The sequence below is a fragment of the Catharus ustulatus genome, chromosome 10 (genome assembly GCF_009819885.2).
Source record: "Catharus ustulatus isolate bCatUst1 chromosome 10, bCatUst1.pri.v2, whole genome shotgun sequence".
NCBI lineage: Eukaryota > Metazoa > Chordata > Aves > Passeriformes > Turdidae > Catharus > Catharus ustulatus.
In genome coordinates this window covers 6583119-6601590 of record NC_046230.1, presented here as the reverse complement: position 1 = coordinate 6601590, position 18472 = coordinate 6583119, and the positions used below count along the sequence as shown (strand labels likewise).

Sequence of the window (18472 nt, the reverse complement as noted above, 5' to 3'; positions counted from 1 at the left end):
AACAGAAGAGATCACCTATGGTTCCAAAAATCTTTCCAAACACAGCAGCACTCCAGTGTGTCACATCAGGCTGTTCTAGTGCCACATTCAGTGGAATTAAGAGGAAAAAAATGCAGTGCCTCATGATATATTACAGTTTTCTGGTACTAGGACCTCCCAGCAAGCATCAAAGAATAAGGTATGTGTCCAAACAGGTCTGGCATGAGATGATCCTGAAGATTAGGCACACCAGCCAAGAAACCAGTTCTCTACAAGCACAAACCAGTCACAGGTTAAGGACCAGAAAAATCAAGCTGCCCAAGTGACAAAGATTGTGACAAACCGAATATAGGAATATTCCTACAGATTACATTTAAATTAGTAACTTCCAAAGTCCCAGCATATTCTTGGCAAACTGTTTGTAGATTTGAGAACAATTGTTTCAGCTGAAATGACTTAGATCACAGAGTCAGGACTTGGTAATGTTTTAAGGATGAAAGAAACTAAAATGCAATCTATGGTTTTGCCTTGGACTAATTGACTGGACTTCCTGAAGAGAAGGAGCAGTAAAAGGGCACCTCTGTTCAGGCCTGTCACAAAGCCAGCAATGATGTTTACAGAAAACTTCAGACAGAGCCGAGTGGTATCCAGCCAGAAAAGCCTACAGCTGTGCAACACTGATTTGAAGGGATACTGACTGTGGAGAACAAGACTGGATTTGGGGATGTGGCCCCATGGTAACACATTCATGAAGAGGACTTGCTAACAGAATGGTAAATAACTTCTGTTCTCCAGGCTGTCAGCCCATGTTTTGCATGCCAGGTTCACTGCAAAGAATAAACAGGAAAGTGATGACTGACAACAGTGCTGTTTCCTCTACAGAGGGGCAAGAACCAGGAGAGTATCAAGTACTTCGACATGCTCTCTTCTCTCTGCTGCCTGCTACACAATTCCTCAAGAGGAAAATAAAAATAAAAACCTTTGCAGTCAGTGTTTTTAAAGGAACTGAAGTAAAACGTGTAATGCATTTAGTTTATTTTACAGAAGATTAAAATAAATGTCCTTAAAATGATGCTTCTAGAGACTACATCTCATTAGAACACTACTCGACATGCCAGGACAGGAATACAAACACCATGAAGTGACTCCCAGTGACAGATCAGAAGTTCTGAATCCCATTTCTAGCTTCAAATTTTCCATCTCTTCACACAAATTCTCTATCTCAACAGCAGGTCTCAAAAACATACCACCAAATATAACTGCATTTTTTTTCATTAAATTGGCCATTATCTACTGTCACCAGTGAGAGTCAGACAACAGATTCAAAGGAATTAACAAGAGTTCAATTCTACAACACACCTGCAAAACAGACACTGTACCTCATTTCACCTGTTACACAACTGTGTAAAGATTTCCAGTTCATTCAGTTGGATTAGAAAACCAATGACCACACAGGGTATGTCTCCTACAGTTCAGAAGATGGTTTCTAAGAAAATACTGTTTGAAACCAAAATCCTACTTGTGACTAAGTGAGCTGTCTGCAGTGGAGGCAAGGGTGAAGGGCAAGTTACTGCCCTACAGCCTTGTCCCACTGGTGGGAGTCCCCTGGCAGTAAATTATTTGCCCTGGTTCTGAAAGTCACACTATGTCTATCAACTATCGGTGCTGTGCCTGAACATGTATTAAAGTGTTCCATACCAATGAAGCAAAAAATTAATGTTTTGCAATTTAGGGTTGGGGGAAGGTTAAAGAAGAAAAAATACGGAGGATTTTGTTTCTTAAGAAGGAAAGTCTACATTAATGATTTTCCCAGCAGGCCTTCAGTAGTTTTACTGCAAACAACCACAGCCTTTGTTTCTCAGATCCTCTTACATCTGACGTTCAGTCAAAGCCCTCACATCAGCAGCTCACCAAGGGATAAAAAAAAAAGAAAATGTGAACAAGTACTGTGCTCCAGAGCTGTCCTCAGAGTTGGTCCAGCAGGGAAGCACACTGACCACTTTGCACAGCTGCTAACTCAGACATACCCTCAACAACTCTCATTTCATGAGTGAAAGAGCAAACAGCTTAAGCTAAAGTGGTTTCATCTGTGCATGGAATCAGCAAGCCACCTAATCTGCCTTGTTTCATTCCTAGGCTTTAGCAAAATCCTGTGATTAATTCCGTGTTTTCACAAAGGAGCAATGTGGAGATGGAAATGGCCAGGTCAACATCTTCTGAGCAGTATTAGGCTGCAATTCAGCAATATCCTCCTGAGACCTCAGGCTGCACCACGAGCTGCATCCACCTTTCTATTAACATTCCAGAGCTTGGGACCTCACAGGAAAAGAAGAGGTAGTGGAGCAGCAGTGAGAGAGTCTCTCTCTTCACCCAAACAAACAGCAGTTGACACTGGTTAGAGAAAAGGTATCAGTGAACAGTGTGGGTTTTCAGCAGCAATATGGGAACTTTTCCACTCAGGTTTTCCAAGGGAATTTTGGCCTTTTCAACTTTCAAGTAAAACTTTAGGTTACACAAACTTAAAAAATTATCTTGATTAAGGAGGTGAGGAGGAAGGCACCCTTTCTCCAAGTAAGTGTTTGAGGATTTCTCCTTGGCTGCTAAAGGTTGTGTTGGGTAAAGAAATGCTCCTAACAAACCAGCATTCTTTTCCACATGATCAGAGCCAACCAGCCCCCCTGCAGGCAAAATGACCAATCAAATCAGCTTCAGATGGAAACCAATCCCCCCCAGCATATAAACACAGGAATGAGACATACAAACCCATTTTTAAAGGTTTTGGGTTTGCTGGGGGTTTTTTTAAATCTCTACCAGCCACTGGTGGGAAGTTTCTTGCTAGTACTGGGACCAGTACACCAGACCAGAGCAGTCCCTCTCCTGGAGCCCAGGTTATCCCCTCCTCCTGCACAAAGACCCTCTGAAGACTGGTAAGTACACAAAACCATCATATTTCTTCTTCCTTTTTCCTTCTTGTACAATTTCAATTGTTCTGTCAGTCTTTCATCAGAGAAATCAAAGTTCCTTTTAGGGCAGAGAGTTTTATTTCTGAAGCTTGCTAAACTAAACAAAATGGTTGCTGATTTTTCCACCTCAAAAAGAAGAAAATGCTCTCGCACGTGACCACAGTCCTAAGAGCACACAGAGCAAAACCAAAGTCTTCATGCAGTATTTTGTCAGAAAGTTTTTGAGATAAATGCTGGAAAGACTCTGCAGACAGGGAGCATTTGAAAGCTCCAGCTACAGCAGCTGGGTGCCATGAATTCAGCCAAGAATTATGAAAAAGTTATCCTCACCTTACTGCACTTGTAACTCAGTATTCAGTTCCATCACAAATTAAAAGAAATGAGCTTCACATCTTTAAAGATGCTTTTACCATTTCCAATTGTATCTCAGACTTCAACAGTTTTAAACCAATGCACTCATCCCTGTGCTTATGGACACACAGCGAGCTGGCACCACTGCCCAGGACACCACACACGGACATGAAGTGAACTCCACTGTCCTGCAAAACTTAGCCATTCTAGGCAAGCCATGGGAAAGTCTGCATCACACAGGGCAGGACTGCTCTTCAAAAACAGCAAGATCCACAAAAAAAGGGTCACGGCCAACTTCTATTACTGCAGCTTTACATCAAATAAAACCCACCCTTGTAACCATCAAATTACTCCTCTGACATCAATATTTAATTCTGCATTTAAGTTTCTTTATAAGGATTTAATATATACTAGAATATATTAAAGCCTTTACCAAGACTTTACTTAAATATTGCTTTTCTACTTCTTTAAAAGTGGCCAGACTACTTGGTCCACTCAGGTGCTACTTCAAAATCAAGAATTAATGTTCATATGGATCCTCAGAGTACTTATGTGAAAATTCATTATATATAAAATGGAGCACTATTTAGCTTCACAAAAATCAAGTATGTAAGCAGCCTTGTTTTCTGTACTATAAAGTAAGATATACTATCCTATTTCACCACCTCTTTAAAGTGCATTCTGTAATCACAGAAAGTCAAAAGTACGAGCTCTCACATGCTAGCCTGTACAGCACTTGCTTTGAAAAATGTAACTTGGGGTTAACAAATTCAACTTTCCATTTTTATAGGACCTACTTATAAATGTAACAAGTCCTGAAAACTTATCTTAACTCTGCACATCGCTCAGAAATAACAGTTTTGTCACAAACTACTTCCACTCATTTCAATGAGGCATTAGTTACAAAACCAAAAGGACAAACACATTTGAAATGTTAAATGTTCTGCTCACAACAGGAGTATAAGCTTTCAACCAGTGTAGCTTCTGGAGCTGAATTACTTTCTAAATTTCTAAGATGGTCCCCTAATGTAAATTATATGATCCAATCATGTCATGCATACTGAAAAAAGTTTCATTTCCTAATAATAATGCCAGAGCATCTCCAAGTGGGGCCATTCAGTCTAAAAAAATACACAATAACCTAAAAATAACACACAAAATAGCCATTTAAACAGCATAAAAAATGCCTTTAAAAATTTATAATTTTAGTTTTGTTCTTGTGGCAATGCACAAAGGCAGCAACAGACCTGCACAATCCCAGCTCAGAGCAGACAAGGTTTAAATCTGAAGCTTGAACATGATCATGCAAACCCAGGCCAAGTAAAGAGGGAACGTACACGTCCCCAGAGGGCATGCCACCACCCAGGTTCCAGTAATTCTTCCAGTGATGCTGCAGTTTTTGCAGTCACTCCCAGAAAACAAGTCCTCAAGACCATTTTCCTGTCAGAATGAAGCAGCAGAGCATAAACTGTTTCAAATCCCTTCCAAGGTCAATTAGAACAGACTTTAAGACTAGAAGCTGGACAAGTAGGGCAACACTGCAGAAATTTCCCCTGAACACAGTTCCTCACTTGGGCTCCTCAAAAGGCTGCAGATGCATTTATGTATTGAGCTTATAACAGGCTTCAAGTGTCACTTTGCCTTCAACTGAGAAGGCAAATGAAAATGAAGACAGTGCTGCCAATGAGTTTCCCTGCAACCCTACCAGAGTCCTAAGAAAAAAAGCTAAGCAAGAGGAAAGGAGAGGAATGCAATAAAGGCTGTTACAACACAAGAAGATCTCAATCAAACAGGTAAAGCATGGGGGTAGATCCATTTGCTGGATCATGAATTTCAGAAATGCAAGCAACACCCCAAAGCTGTAAGGCAAGGTTTTATCACAGATAAATCATTAGCCACCCAGGTGAGTTTAGAACCTATTCCATTGCCAGAAGAAGGAATCTGGTGGGGTTTTTTTCTTTTTTTTTATTAATACTCACCATATCTTGATTTGTCTTAAGAGGAGTGTAGAGAAGAAGGAAGCCAGGATGAGGGACAAGGCAATAAGAAGAATGAAAACCAAAAAAAGCTAAGAACTGACAGACACGTTGGTGATAATTTAGCTTTCAAGAGAAGATAAACAGGAAGGATTAGACACAGTAAATATGTGATAAGATCAGCATGCCAAGAGGTTTAGAAAAGTGATTTCTGACAGTTCCTGTGTTTCTAGTCAGCGGCTATCACCTGAGAGATGGACAGACAAGAAGCACCCCAAAGTTTAACAGTTGCGTAAGTCAGGAACCAGGAAAAGCAAAACCCACAGAATAATGTAACATAAAGGTTGCTGAGAGAGAACACTGGACAAACCTGGATAAGAAACAGTGCATGTATGTTATAGTGGAGTCAAGCATTCTCCAACAAACACAGAATCTTTCTTTTCAAGTCAAAGTTGAATGTCTTTCCTAAAAAATACACTGAAACTGGGATTAATGTGGGGTCATCAAGGACCATGTCAGGCAGGGGATTCAATCAGGTGGTCCAAATTGTGCTTTATAACTTCATTAACTTATCACTATCAAGGAAAGAAAGTATTTGTATTTTTTTTACTATGGGCAAGGAAAGGAGTAGACAGAAGACATTCAAAGTCACATCTGCTCTTAAGCTGCCTCTGCTTTTGAGAATACAGAGGACTGATCCTCCAACCCGGGTAAGCTATTTCCCATGGGGCAGTTGCTCTTTTACTAACTCTCACCCAACTGCACTGCTCTCAGAGTCTATTTGCAGTTTCTCATCTGTTTTACTCATTCCAAGAAGCCAAGACTTTTGGCTCTTAATCCAACAACAGCACTTGAAAAAAGGTGTTTTGGAACTCAAGCTTGCACATTTCCAACACTATCCCTGCCACAGAAATAGAAAACTAACATTTTCAACAGTCCTAGACTAGAGAAATCAGAGCACAGTGCACAACCTAGTTAACCCCAGAAGGCAAATTCACCTGCTTGGGAGTCTCAAGGAGTAGAGACCTGTTCTGAAATGTGCTGTTAGGGGCTAATGTAGGTTCTCTTTCTCAAGTGCCTTCAAAATCTGTCTGGAATCAATTCTCCCCAATTGAAAAAAATTCCAACGAACCTGACTGACTTTTTTCAGAGTTTAAGACAACATTAAGTGATTAATCATCACCCTAAGAAACTCCTTAAGCAACAAATCTGAGATTCTACAATGCTGACAGCATTTGCTCTAAGTATGTAGTGCTCGAACACACTGCCTTAGTACTTGAGTGAAGATCTGAAGCACAGCCAAAAAAAAGTACCATCTTAAGAACGTTTTCCCCTTTTTCTTAAGGTACATACCACCACAGAAAAGGCTTCTGTCACCAATCAGTCAGCATCAGAATCATTTTCACAAAATCTATTTGTTTTGTAAACCCAAATTGCTTAGCATGTACAAAGCAGGGCCTGCCCCAAGCTTTGGTTTTGGTTGTGTTTTGTTGTTTTGGGTTTTTTGTTGTTTTTCCGGTTTGTTCTCAATGCTTGATGCACTCAGAGGCATTTTGCTCTGTAAGTGTTCTCTACTCAAACAAGGGAGTATTGAGTAGTGCTTAGTCTACGATAAACTAAGGCACTGTTTAGAGTTCATTTTGAGTATGGTCCCCATCATCCTGCCCATCCAGAGATGCCCATTTTCCAGCTCCTTCAAGGCCTCCAGAAAGGCTCATCTTTAACACAAGGCCTATGCTCTACAGACAAGTCACTCATCACTGGATTACTGAAGCACATAAAATTGCATTCAGGTTACTGTACAGTAAGAGTGAGAACTGCCATTCAGGAAGCTGTGTAGCAGATTGAAGAGCCAACTCAGTGAAGGTGGAGGGGTAATGCTATAAACTGGATGGACAACAGCCAAAATCCCCCAAGAAAAGTAGCCCAGTACTGTACACCAAGAGAACCTCACTAAGTCCAGTACAGTCTCCAACACAAGAAATGGTTTCAAAATATTCCTCCTGGGAGATGTGAACTGGAAAATTAAAAATAAGGGGGGAACCACCAAATTACACACAGGTCATCTCTACTCTATCTCCCTCTGACTATGGCATGGATAGAAATAATAGCTGGATGGTTTTGAGAAGCCACAGAAGATAAATAAAAACTTAGCTAAACAGTCACTGTGATGTCAATCCTCATATCTCAGTAGGCATTAAACACAAGTAAAAGCAAGAGAATGTTCAGTAGTTACTAAAATTTGGTTGAAGTTTAAGCAAACAGTCATGTAAACTGCTGGTTTATGGGATCAAAGATCACAAGACAAATTTAAATCTACCATAAATTCATTCTGAATTTCAGGATCCTTCCTTCTAATGCATTTCAACAGAAAACTAAGATGGCACTGTTAGAAGGGAAAAATCCAAAGGGAAAAATTCCTCTATGAAAAAGTGTAACAAGACTGAAACAGCCATCATTCAAAGAAAAGTCAAAATTAATAGGAAATCAAAACTGACTAAATACACCATATATAATCATCATTTGCAGAATTTACATGTAGTTTTTAATCCGTCCTTCTACAAACAAGCTTCCTCACAACCTTCTTTAAATAGGTTGTACACATGAAGTCTATTTTACACAAACCTGTACTTAATTTTAATCTGTCCCAGGTGAACTTTAAACATCCAGTATTTATAAAATATATGGATTTGCATGACCACTGTCTTTTCAAAGACATTCACCAGCTCTGGAAAATTCCACAAGCTTTGAGGTTTAAAAGCAAACACAACAGAGCCTAACATGTCAAATACCTACAGGTATCCATTTTGCTTCCCATACCTGCAATTCTACCTTAATTCCCATATGCTTGCTGTCCTATTTTTATTTGGTCACTAAAGAACAATTGCACTGCTCAGGCAGACTAGACTGGAAGCTATGTCACAGTGTATTTTATGTATTGCTCTCCTGCCCTCTCTTTTTACCTGATCCTTACACAAACAGCCTCAGACTCTCAGAAGCAGCTCTGCCCTGGATACTGCAATTCTGTTTAACTGAATACTGCATTTCTGTTTAACTGAATACTGCAATTCTGTTTAACCGGACATCGTGGGTGCAAACAGCAAACAATTCTTGAGCTAGCAGAGTCAGAAAGGGATAGCAGCTAAAGTACAGCATTCCCCTAAAATGCATAAATATGTTACAGAAATAATATAATTAACACTTTCCTTAGTACTATACTATTGTTAATAGTATTCATAATAGTATCGGTAAATTATTATACTCTGCTCAAGTTACAAAATTTGATATAATCAGCAAAATTCAGTTTCTTCTCACACACAGTATGATGCCTAATCCCATCCCACTCATCTCTAAAGAATTAAAGCATGTGACTAATGTAAATTGAGGAAGGCAAAGTATGAAATTTATATTTAAACAACTAAGCAGGGAGAATTTGAGAAGTAGTCAGATTTTTAAACCTAATCTTTTTTAGCAAAGTATTACCACAAACAGTGGTAAATTCCTCTCCAGGCTCCTGACTTAATCTTCTCTGGATTGCAATGTATAAGCCCTCCTTTGTTGGCTGCAGTATTTCTACCCCTGCTGATGTGTCAGAAGCTGTGAACATTAGGCAAAATACAAATACGTGGCATTGTATCACCTTTTTTTCCTTTCTCCTCCTTTCCAGATGAGGACAACAGCTATGATAGAGAGCAATAACACCAAATCCAGCGCTCCCCTCCTGACTCAGAGGTACCTGAGGCTGGTGACCAAGGAAGGCCGCAGCACGTTGCAGATGGCCGGAGCCCGGGGCAGAGGCGTGGCGTACCTCCGAGACGTGTGGGGGATACTCATGGACATGCGCTGGAGATGGATGATGATCGTCTTCTCAGCTTCCTTTGTCTTTCACTGGCTGGTCTTTGCAGTGCTCTGGTATCTGCTGGCTGAGATGAATGGGGACCTGGAGCTGGACCATGATGCTCCACCTGACAACCACACTATATGTGTCAAGCACATCACCAGTTTTACAGCTGCCTTTTCCTTCTCGCTGGAGACACAACTCACGATTGGCTACGGCACCATGTTCCCAAGTGGAGACTGTCCCAGTGCTATTGCCCTGCTGGCAATCCAGATGGTCCTGGGGCTCATGCTAGAAGCCTTCCTCACAGGTACTACTTCCTACTGCACCTTTACACACAATAGGTGTAACAACTGGATTCAAGAATAGAGCTGGAAACAAATACTGTTCATTTTGATATATGAAAGAACAATTAAGGTAGCCACTACAAGGATGACAAGATTTCAGATATGCACTATTAAAAGTTAAACACCTTTAATCAACAAAAGAAAAATTCAGTGTTACCAATAATCTGGACTTAAGAATTTCACTATTTACTGGAAAATATTTGTGGCAAATCATCTCCGTATTGATCTCATTTATTTCTTATACCATTCTCTTTCTCAGCTATTACCATATAATTACAGTATTTAAGTCCATCTGTTCTAAGGTATACTTTTGTCTAGCTGAGCTGTCTTCATTGATTTTTAATTCAGTGTTTAGGTATTCCTCAGTATCCAATGTAATCAAAGTTTTTACAATGTCACAGCTATTTTGAGGTATTTTAAGTTAAAATATTCTTCACGCTTAAAGTAATTCAAAATACTTGGAAAACACACAGGTTAGTTTATTGTGTATTAGAAAGAACTTCTACAGTGTAACATACCAAGATCAGTTCCTATTACTAATTACAGTAAATTGGGGCAGTTAACTTCCAAATGTTAGTAAGTGAACAAAATTTTGAAAAGCAAAAATTTTAAAAAAGCCATACTTTTTTGAACAAAAGCAGGTTGGTATGATGCCAACTCCTAACAGTTATCAAACATGGTCTTTCCAGCCCCAGCCTGCTTCTGTTCCCTTGGAGCCTGCAGGGAACCAGCCAAGGCCCTGTGCTCACACTGAGTTTGCTCTTTCCCATGCTCCAGGTGCTTTTGTGGCCAAGATCGCACGCCCAAAGAACCGGGCACACTCCATCCGCTTCTCGCACTCTGCCGTGGTCATGCACACCGACGGGAAGCCACACCTCATGTTCCAGGTGGCCAACACTCGCTCCAGCCCCCTGACCAGTGTCCAGATCTCTGCTATACTTTATCAAGAACAAGAGAGTGGACAGCTGCACCAAACTAGCATTGACTTTCACCTGGACAGTGTCACTGTGGATGAGTGTCCTTTTTTCATTTTCCCACTGACCTACTACCACTCCCTCACTGCATCCAGCCCTCTGGCTGCTCTCCTTCAAAGAGAAGCTCCTCACCACTTTGAGCTGGTTGTCTTCCTGTCAGCTGTGCAGGAGGGCACAGGAGAAACATGTCAAAGGAGAACATCCTACCTCCCATCAGAGATCCTGGTGTACCACCGCTTTGCCCCCCTGCTAGCCCGCAATGTCAAAGGTGAATACCAGATCAATATGGAGAATTTTGGTAAGACTATTCCTGAGTTCCCAGTTGCAGCTGACTCAAAAAGTCCAAAAAGGACTGACAAGGAGATCCGTATCAATGGACAGCACACTGATAGCTTCCAGCTCTCTGAGACTGGCCTCACAGAGTAGAGATAACAGACCTTGAACTTCGTGCTTTTTTAATTATTATTACATTAAACTTGTGGGTTCCATTTAAAAACTTACTTCCTTGCCTGCCCTGCCATCTTCTAGTGATCTCCTTGTAGTCCTGTCCTTTTGATTACATGATACAGAGAGCGAAGAGAATGCGCATGCCCGCTGAGGAGAGGCTGCATTAACCACTCAGGATGAAGTCAGGTGCATGAATCACAGTACCAATCAGAAATCAGAAGAGCTATCTGCTGAATTCACCAGACTATAATTCAAGACGCACTGCCCCTGAAAGGAGGGATCTTCAAAACTCCCAAAGCTGACCTAAGTCATAATTAACCAGCTTGTAACAAAATGGACAACAAAACAAAAGCCGAAAACTATATGGGGTCATTCAGTCAAGGAGTTCCAGTATAAGCAACTGTTCATCCAAGAGCCTAGCTTTTCTATTCTCTTAACTCCTTGGGAATACAGACTTACATCATTTTTCAGATGGCTGAAAGTCCTGCCAATCTCTCATGGCAGTGAACATCATTCTGGCTGTGTTTATTAAGCAAAATTATAAATACTAAGTGCAGTTCTTCATTCTGCCAAATAAGAGAACATCTCCTAGACAAGTCTGTGAAGACACTATCAAAAAATCTGGGTGCATATGACAAATACTGCAATGGAAATTTTTTCTTATTTGAAAACGCTGAATAAATTATTTAGCAGTGGGGAAAAAAAAAGACTATTTTTAATGAGTGAATGTAGGGGTTCTTTTAAAGGCTCATACATTCCATGTTTTCACCTTTGCGCTGCTTGTTTTAAATATATCTGACCCAGAAGGACGCACTATATATGAGAAGTAGAACTGCATTCACTGATATTTTATGCTTCCTAACATCAATCTTTGCCTGTACACACAGCACAAAAAATATTTAGAGACACTTGAATCAATTTTGAAATAAAAAATTAAAACAAACTATACATGAGACTTCTGTATTTAAGTGCCTCATAAACCTACTGCAATTAAGACACTATTCTGAAGCTCCTAAATAATTTAAGATGCTAAAGGAAAAACACAATGATGGATAACTGTTTCCAAGCTTTCAACAAAAGCAGTGGCTATTAGGTGTTCATATCTGAACACTCAAGTAGAATTAAAGTTATCTTTCAAAGGTAAAATATTTTTCCCAGAAACCCAGATGGCATAAATAGCAACATTCACTGACAACAGCATAAGACACTACCAAATATACTTCCTCTTAACTTCACATAAGTGGTCAGCAGCAGGAAATATGGTCTCAAGCTATCTGATGAGACAGTTTAAACTGAATTCTCAAGTCACAAAACCATTCACTGAAGTGTGTTCATAACCCAAATGGGGTCAGCAAAAAGCTACTTTGGTTTAGGGTCTGGGGAAATGGGGAACCACCCCACAGAACCATTCCACACACGGCTGGCGAATGAGGCAGAAGTGCCACATTTTTGTTCCAAGTGAGCTCTCATTCCAAATTACTTCAAGTGTTGCTTTCCCCCACTGCAGACCTCAGACAGATTTATTACAGACACTCCAAAAATCCTCTTCAAACCTAATTCTATGGACAAGAATTCATGATTATTGTGGAGCTTGGAGAACAGCACACTGTCAAGTTACACTGCCTTCATCTCTTTTCATCACAGTTTTTTTTAGTTGTTGACTCATACCCAGTTTAAAGAGCCCTTTTCCACCTTTGTGTCAACACCAATAATTTTTAATTTTCTATCCATGTAAGACATTGATAAGAGTCCTACAAATTAAAAACCAGGGTAAGAGCAAAACAGACTCCCATGTCAAGGCTGAAATAGGGCAGCATTCTGTGTGAGGTACTTAGTATTCTAGGTAAGGCACTGTTTTTCCCAGTTATCACATGGGACTATAATCTTATGTTTTAGAGCCACAGCTATTTCTAATTTAAATTCACATCTACTCAAAGGTGGGATGCTTTGTTTGATTTCTACATGACTTCATACTTTAAAGTTCTCCTGGTTTTAAAATAATTTTCTCTTTACAGATTTGATTTCAAAGGGAGTACAACAGTAAGAACAAAGAAAAAATAAATTGTTAGTATATGCTAAAAGCAGTTGTCAAATAGTACAGTTTGGAATGCAAAGCTAAATGACAATGCAGAAGCAAAGAATTGTGTAGTTACTTCAGAACAAGGGCAGAAAATACATTGATACTGCTGTTACAGTTCCAGAGAACTGGTGGATCATGGATGTCTGGAAGTACTGGAAATATGCCATGGCCCAGATTGGAGCAGAAGCCCAAGAAAATTGCTGATGGGCTCTGATGCACCAACGTAGCACTCCATGCTTTAACACAGTAAGAGCAAACTTGAAGGTGATGAACCTTCTGTGAATGCACCTCTAGCCAGCAAGGCATGGCAGAACAAGCCAGGCAGAGTGAGAAAAAGTACAATTTAAACAAATTCAACATCCTTTTTATAGCCACTTGAACATACCTTTTATATTCAAGCCTTCTGAACCTAAACAAAATCCACACATTAAACAGAACTCAACCAGGTTCTACAGCTGACTTACTGACAGGTTTGTTTAAACTACATAATTATTCACTACCAGTTTGTAACTACTGGTAACTAATCAAATCTCTTCAGCTAGTAAGCTGCACAGGAGGCTGCACAGAAAATTAAGCAGCTTTTGTGAAGAGACAGACATGCTCAAGAAAGCAACTTGCTCATTTTCTTTGCTAATGGCCTCAGCATTCCAGAAACAATCTGGGTTCTAAGTGAAGTCTGTCAGAACTGTGACAATCTGTAACAGAAATGTGCAAATAATTTGTGAATCTTCAATCTGCATGCTGAAACCAGGAACAGATACTGTTTATATGCTGAGAATCAGTCAAATGTGACCTGCAAACTGTTGTGAGCATTGAAAAAGCAATCAGTTTTTAAGAACAGCATACTGACAATATTTGAGAAGCAAGTCTTTGTAAAATTTCTATTACTTTTTTCATCTCCGAATTTTTAATTGAGGATTGTTGCATTGTCCTCTATTACAAATACACGGAAGTGTTCAAATATTTGATCTCTTAATAATTCTCCGACTAGATCATCCAGAACAAAAAAAACATGAAAAAGTTGCCAACTCGGTAAATTACATAAACTGAATCCAAGGCCGTATGAAACAGCAAGGAAAAATTGAAGTACAGTAAAACTACAGAATAAAATCCTAAACTAAGTAACAGAAAGCAGCACAGGCATCTGCTAAACCATGTGAGCCTGAATTATAACCTATATGTCAATTCCTTTCCTTTCTGCTTCCATTGATTTGTGTGTATACTAGTGCTTGCTATTAACCTGGGACCTCTTTTGGGACATCTGTATCCCTCTATCACAATCAAAATATTTTGTCATTGGAAAGCCATCACACAACAATAACTACTTGTAATTAACAGAGGCCTGAGTCAGAACAGACCAATACATTCTGTCAATATTCCTGTGTTCTCCAACTTCTCTCTCTTTGGAAGTAAAGGGGAGAGAAATGGTCTTCCCACTTACTCCAACATTAACTCTAACATAGCAATGCTATTGTTAAAACAATAATTTTATAATAAAACTTCAGAAAGATTGAAGGTCTTTTGCCTCTCATACTGACTTAGCAGAAAAATACAAGAAAGAAGAGCAATTACGTACTCAAAAAGCTTCATAATTTGAAAATAAGCACATCATCTCTCACAATGAGCTCCCAACAAATTGCACCAAGGACACCATCTTCCCTAGGCAACAGTTCTAGGAAGATGCAGTCAACAGCCCTGATCACTAGCAGTTGCTACAAACACAAAATGCTCTAAGCTAGCTGCAGATTAACCTCTGGTAGAAATCAACTTCTCTAAGGACATTTTGCACACTGTAAATTCTCCTCAATTTCAACTGAGAAATACATCTGATCCTATACCAATATGCAATATTTTTACCTGTCTTGATCAGAAACATGGTATATTCCATAGCCTGGAACTGGAATTGTTTTATTTCTAATCACAACATCAAGAAGGAGCTAAGTAAATAAAACTAAACCAACTGTAGTAGATACTACCTGTACATTCATTTTCCTTTTGTAAAAAATGCAGTCCTGAAATCTCAGTAGTACTTACTTTCTCCCAGTCTTATTTTTTCCTAAAAAATTTCTGAATATAAAGATATGCAGAAAGTCCAAAGTTTCATTACTGACATTTAAAACTGGTCAAACTCTGACCAATATACAATTATTTTCTGGAAGTATTCTCTTCTTAAGGGAGACAACGAGGAAGACATTCACATCTTAATTTTGTCTTGGCATTCAACTCAACAAGCAAAAAAATAAAAGCACTCTTTAGAAGTTGTGAACATCAATTCCTATACTGAGAGAGGACTGGAAGGGCTTTGAAAGCAAACTCCTATGCTATGTGTCACCATGGTAATTCAGAAAATTATAAATATGGCAATTCATGCTACTCTTACTACAAAAATACCAACAGCTATGCAGGGATTAAAACACATTCCTGTCAACTTCTAATTACAATTGGATCTCTTTGGGTTTGTCTTTAAATTCAACCTGCAATTATCTTTTATAATCTATGCTTTCTCAGCATATTATCAAGAAGGGTACATAGACAAGACTCTTTTAGCAAATCCAAAGATTCCTTGAGTCTTAAATAGAGAAGACACATCGCCAGTAAGCTATTGCTAGTACAAAACCTCTCAGTAGGCACAGCTGTGCTACATGCACATGGCAACAGGCCATGGAGAAGAGAATGGGCATACCAGAGAACAAGCAACACGAGCCTGCACAGAAAAAGTCACTGCACTTTCCAGACAGTCAGAGCTGCCCTGATGTTCTCACCATCCTCACAATGGCTGTGTTTCATCTCCAAGACGATAAACCCGTTCCAACTCAAGTTCAGCTGGATGCTCAGATGTACTGGGCCACAATTAAGGATCCAGCCTTCCGCCAGAACATGGCCAGTGTGAAACATCTCAGAAACAGAATAGGGAAGGAACAAGGGACAGAAGACCAGATAAACCAGACTGAACAGGAGGTTCAGATGATGACTTGACTAACTGGATCAACAGCAAATCCATCAGTATGGGAACCTCAGGACACCGCTGGGATCTCTATCACACCAGCAAGCATTCAAAAAAATTAAAGTTCAAATGGTCAAGAAGTCCTGGGTAGCAAAACAGCCCACATTAGGAATGTCTAAAGCTGCAGTGAAAAAAAGGTGTATTACCACAGTACACCTATGCATCAGCAAAGGCTTCTTTCACAGAGGTACAGGAACTTAATTCCAGTTGTAGACATCACAATTAAATAAACAGAACCTACTTACTCCACATGTTTCTTATCTACACTTAAATGTCCAATAGCGAGAACAACACAAAGCAAGAGAAAACACTTTGAGAACACACTTAGCAACCTGGCACAGCATCATGAATCTTGTATCAACAATATACTTGGAGCAGTAAGAAAGGCTGACACATGTACAGGTCCCTTCCCCCAAACACACCCTGCTCCTCCCTCCCATTTTCTGCCCACAGTAACAAAACCATACCTGGATCTTTTCGCCCTGGTTTTTCAAAGCGTCTGTCTCCCCTAGAAAGGCAGAATAGAAGTTTCAAATAAGGTTTTGGAACTACTCCAAAAACTCATTTTAGGTATAGGTTTTGTTGGTTTTCTGTACTTGGTGGGAACTTTTTTAAAATCTGAGCTTGATGGACTGTACCTTTAGAGGTCCATGTAACAACTGAAATTTTCAGGAACACCAATACACAGCCCTTGGGAACTGAGTATGTTTTCAAATGTGCCTCTAAGTACTGTGAACAATGTCAAGACTAAAACTGAAGCAAATCCTTAGCATCAGCACTTCCATTGCAACTGTCGTAATTTCTGTTCTCTTTAAGTAGTTAGCTCCTTCTTCCCAGGAACTCAGCAGAAAAATTCATGGCAAGAAATAGTCTTTTACTTTCTCCAGAGCCTCAAGAAACATTACTGTGTTTGACTCCATCTTAGAAATTCAGAGACTTCACTCACAGATGTAACTAACTACCTTTCCTAAAGTGCTTTTATGAAGTCAAAAGGCACAAATGGAAGCTGAACAGATATGTGTAAAAAACTTTAAGGGCTAGAGTTCTGTTACCTTTCCTCCCAACTCTGTGATCTGTGCATTTCCCTGCCCCCTCCTCGCCCAAATCCACCCTCCACTTCATCAAAACTTCTTTGGTAGAAACCGCTTTCTCCTCGGCCTCTGCCTGAAAAGACAAAAAACACAAGTGTTTGTATAAATAATAATAGAAGTTGAAAGAAGCAGGTAGGTTTTCCTTTCCTGGTGTCCCTGAGAACAAATCTTGTAGTCTTAAGCCCCAGTGAAATTATCTGGGACAAAAGGGAAAAAGGACAACGACTGAAGAAAGAGTCTTATGCAAAAATTCTTATCAAGAAGTGCAAGACCAGACAGAACAGGCAAACAATTCTGAAATAAATATGATGCAGAAAAGCACAGATACTTACCCAAGAGAAGTTACCAAGAAAGGATGCATTGTTCACACAACATCCACATTACACAGGTGTGCTTCACACACAATTACCAGATTACTTTTAACAGCAAACTCCAGTATAATGGCACTGCACTGTGGATGTACTCCTAATTATTGCTGTCAAGGGTCACAAAGGAAAAGGAAGCTTCACTGTTAAGTTCTAATGACTGCCAGCAAAACTCTCCCCCAGGATTAGTGGGAAGAAAAGAAGGATCACAGGATAGCTATAGGCAAGTCAGAATGAAGAACAGCATTAGCTATAGCTTAAAAATGATCCTACTGACATTTTCAGTAAATGATTCTCTATAGGCAGCTACCAAGCACCAAGCCTCAAGCCAAAAAGTTACACACATATCCTCAAGCAAAGCATCTCAAAGTACATGTTCAGAGCTTAAGAAGGCATGGGGTGTTTGGGCAAAAGAAAACAAGCCCTACGAAACAGAAAAACAACACCCACATACATCCCAGTCCTTCAAAACAGTTTCTAGCACTGGTTAGATTAGTGGCTGGGAAGAGGTTTCCAGATCTGCAAAAGAGAAACACTGCTTCACACAGTGCTCCAGCAGAAGGAATGGCAGGTTTCTCATCAGCTAATTTACTGTTTCAAGATCTCATGGGAAGAAGATGAAGTGGAACATCTATCAGCTAGTTCAGGATAATGCCTTGCCTACATACTCATGCAGTCTCTACAGTCAAGTTCCAGAACCTAAAAAGCACCTGGTAACAGGAATTCTCTTGCCTGGGTAAGTATCTCAAACAGTATTTTCCTATTTCTCTCTTCCTGGTTTCAAGGAAAAAAGCACATCAAAGCACAAAGTGCAAGCCTGGTCAGGCATCTGCAGCAGTAGGACAATGACCAAATGAAACAGGAAACAAACACCTTCAGAATGGACTGCAGTTCTTGCAGTCTTCTGAAGAAAGTAGTAATAAAAAGCCTCTACATTTAAAATCTAACCTGGATGCATGAAGGAATCATATCATGTTTCAGTATCTTATGACTAGAAAAATTTAAAATAATCAAGACAGTTGCAACAGTTTCTCTACTATTCTGTACCAAATCTCTT

General features: G+C 39.7%; 2 protein-coding genes across 10 annotated transcripts in view; one reads left to right on the top strand and one right to left on the bottom strand.

Moving 5' to 3' along the window:
* Window positions 1–18472, bottom strand: part of GIGYF2 (GRB10 interacting GYF protein 2) — a 75724-nt gene that overhangs the window by 30099 nt on the left and 27153 nt on the right. For 8 of the 9 annotated variants that reach the window (XM_033068397.2, XM_033068399.2, XM_033068398.2 and 5 more), the window contains 2 exons: window positions 17012–17123; window positions 16427–16467 (listed from right to left, as the gene is read on the bottom strand). The exons of the other annotated variant lie outside the window; for it this stretch is intronic. In XM_033068397.2, the coding sequence (XP_032924288.1) occupies window positions 16427–16467; window positions 17012–17123 (153 nt within the window). The remainder of the gene's footprint in view (window positions 1–16426; window positions 16468–17011; window positions 17124–18472) is intronic. 9 annotated transcript variants of the gene reach the window in all.
* Window positions 2728–11777, top strand: KCNJ13 (potassium inwardly rectifying channel subfamily J member 13). The gene is made up of 3 exons (XM_033068406.2): window positions 2728–2906; window positions 8937–9417; window positions 10232–11777. Exons 2-3 carry the CDS (start codon window positions 8937–8939, stop codon window positions 10852–10854), a joined length of 1104 nt encoding a protein of 367 aa, XP_032924297.1. The 5' UTR covers window positions 2728–2906; the 3' UTR covers window positions 10855–11777.

Excerpts from the sequence above, each read along its gene's own strand:
- KCNJ13 (XM_033068406.2), top strand. The coding sequence starts at position 8,937 with ATGAGGACAACAGCTATGATAGAGAGCAATAACACCAAATCCAGCGCT. Across the intron at positions 9,418-10,231 it reads GCTAGAAGCCTTCCTCACAG|GTGCTTTTGTGGCCAAGATC; the intron begins GTACTACTTCCT and ends CCCATGCTCCAG.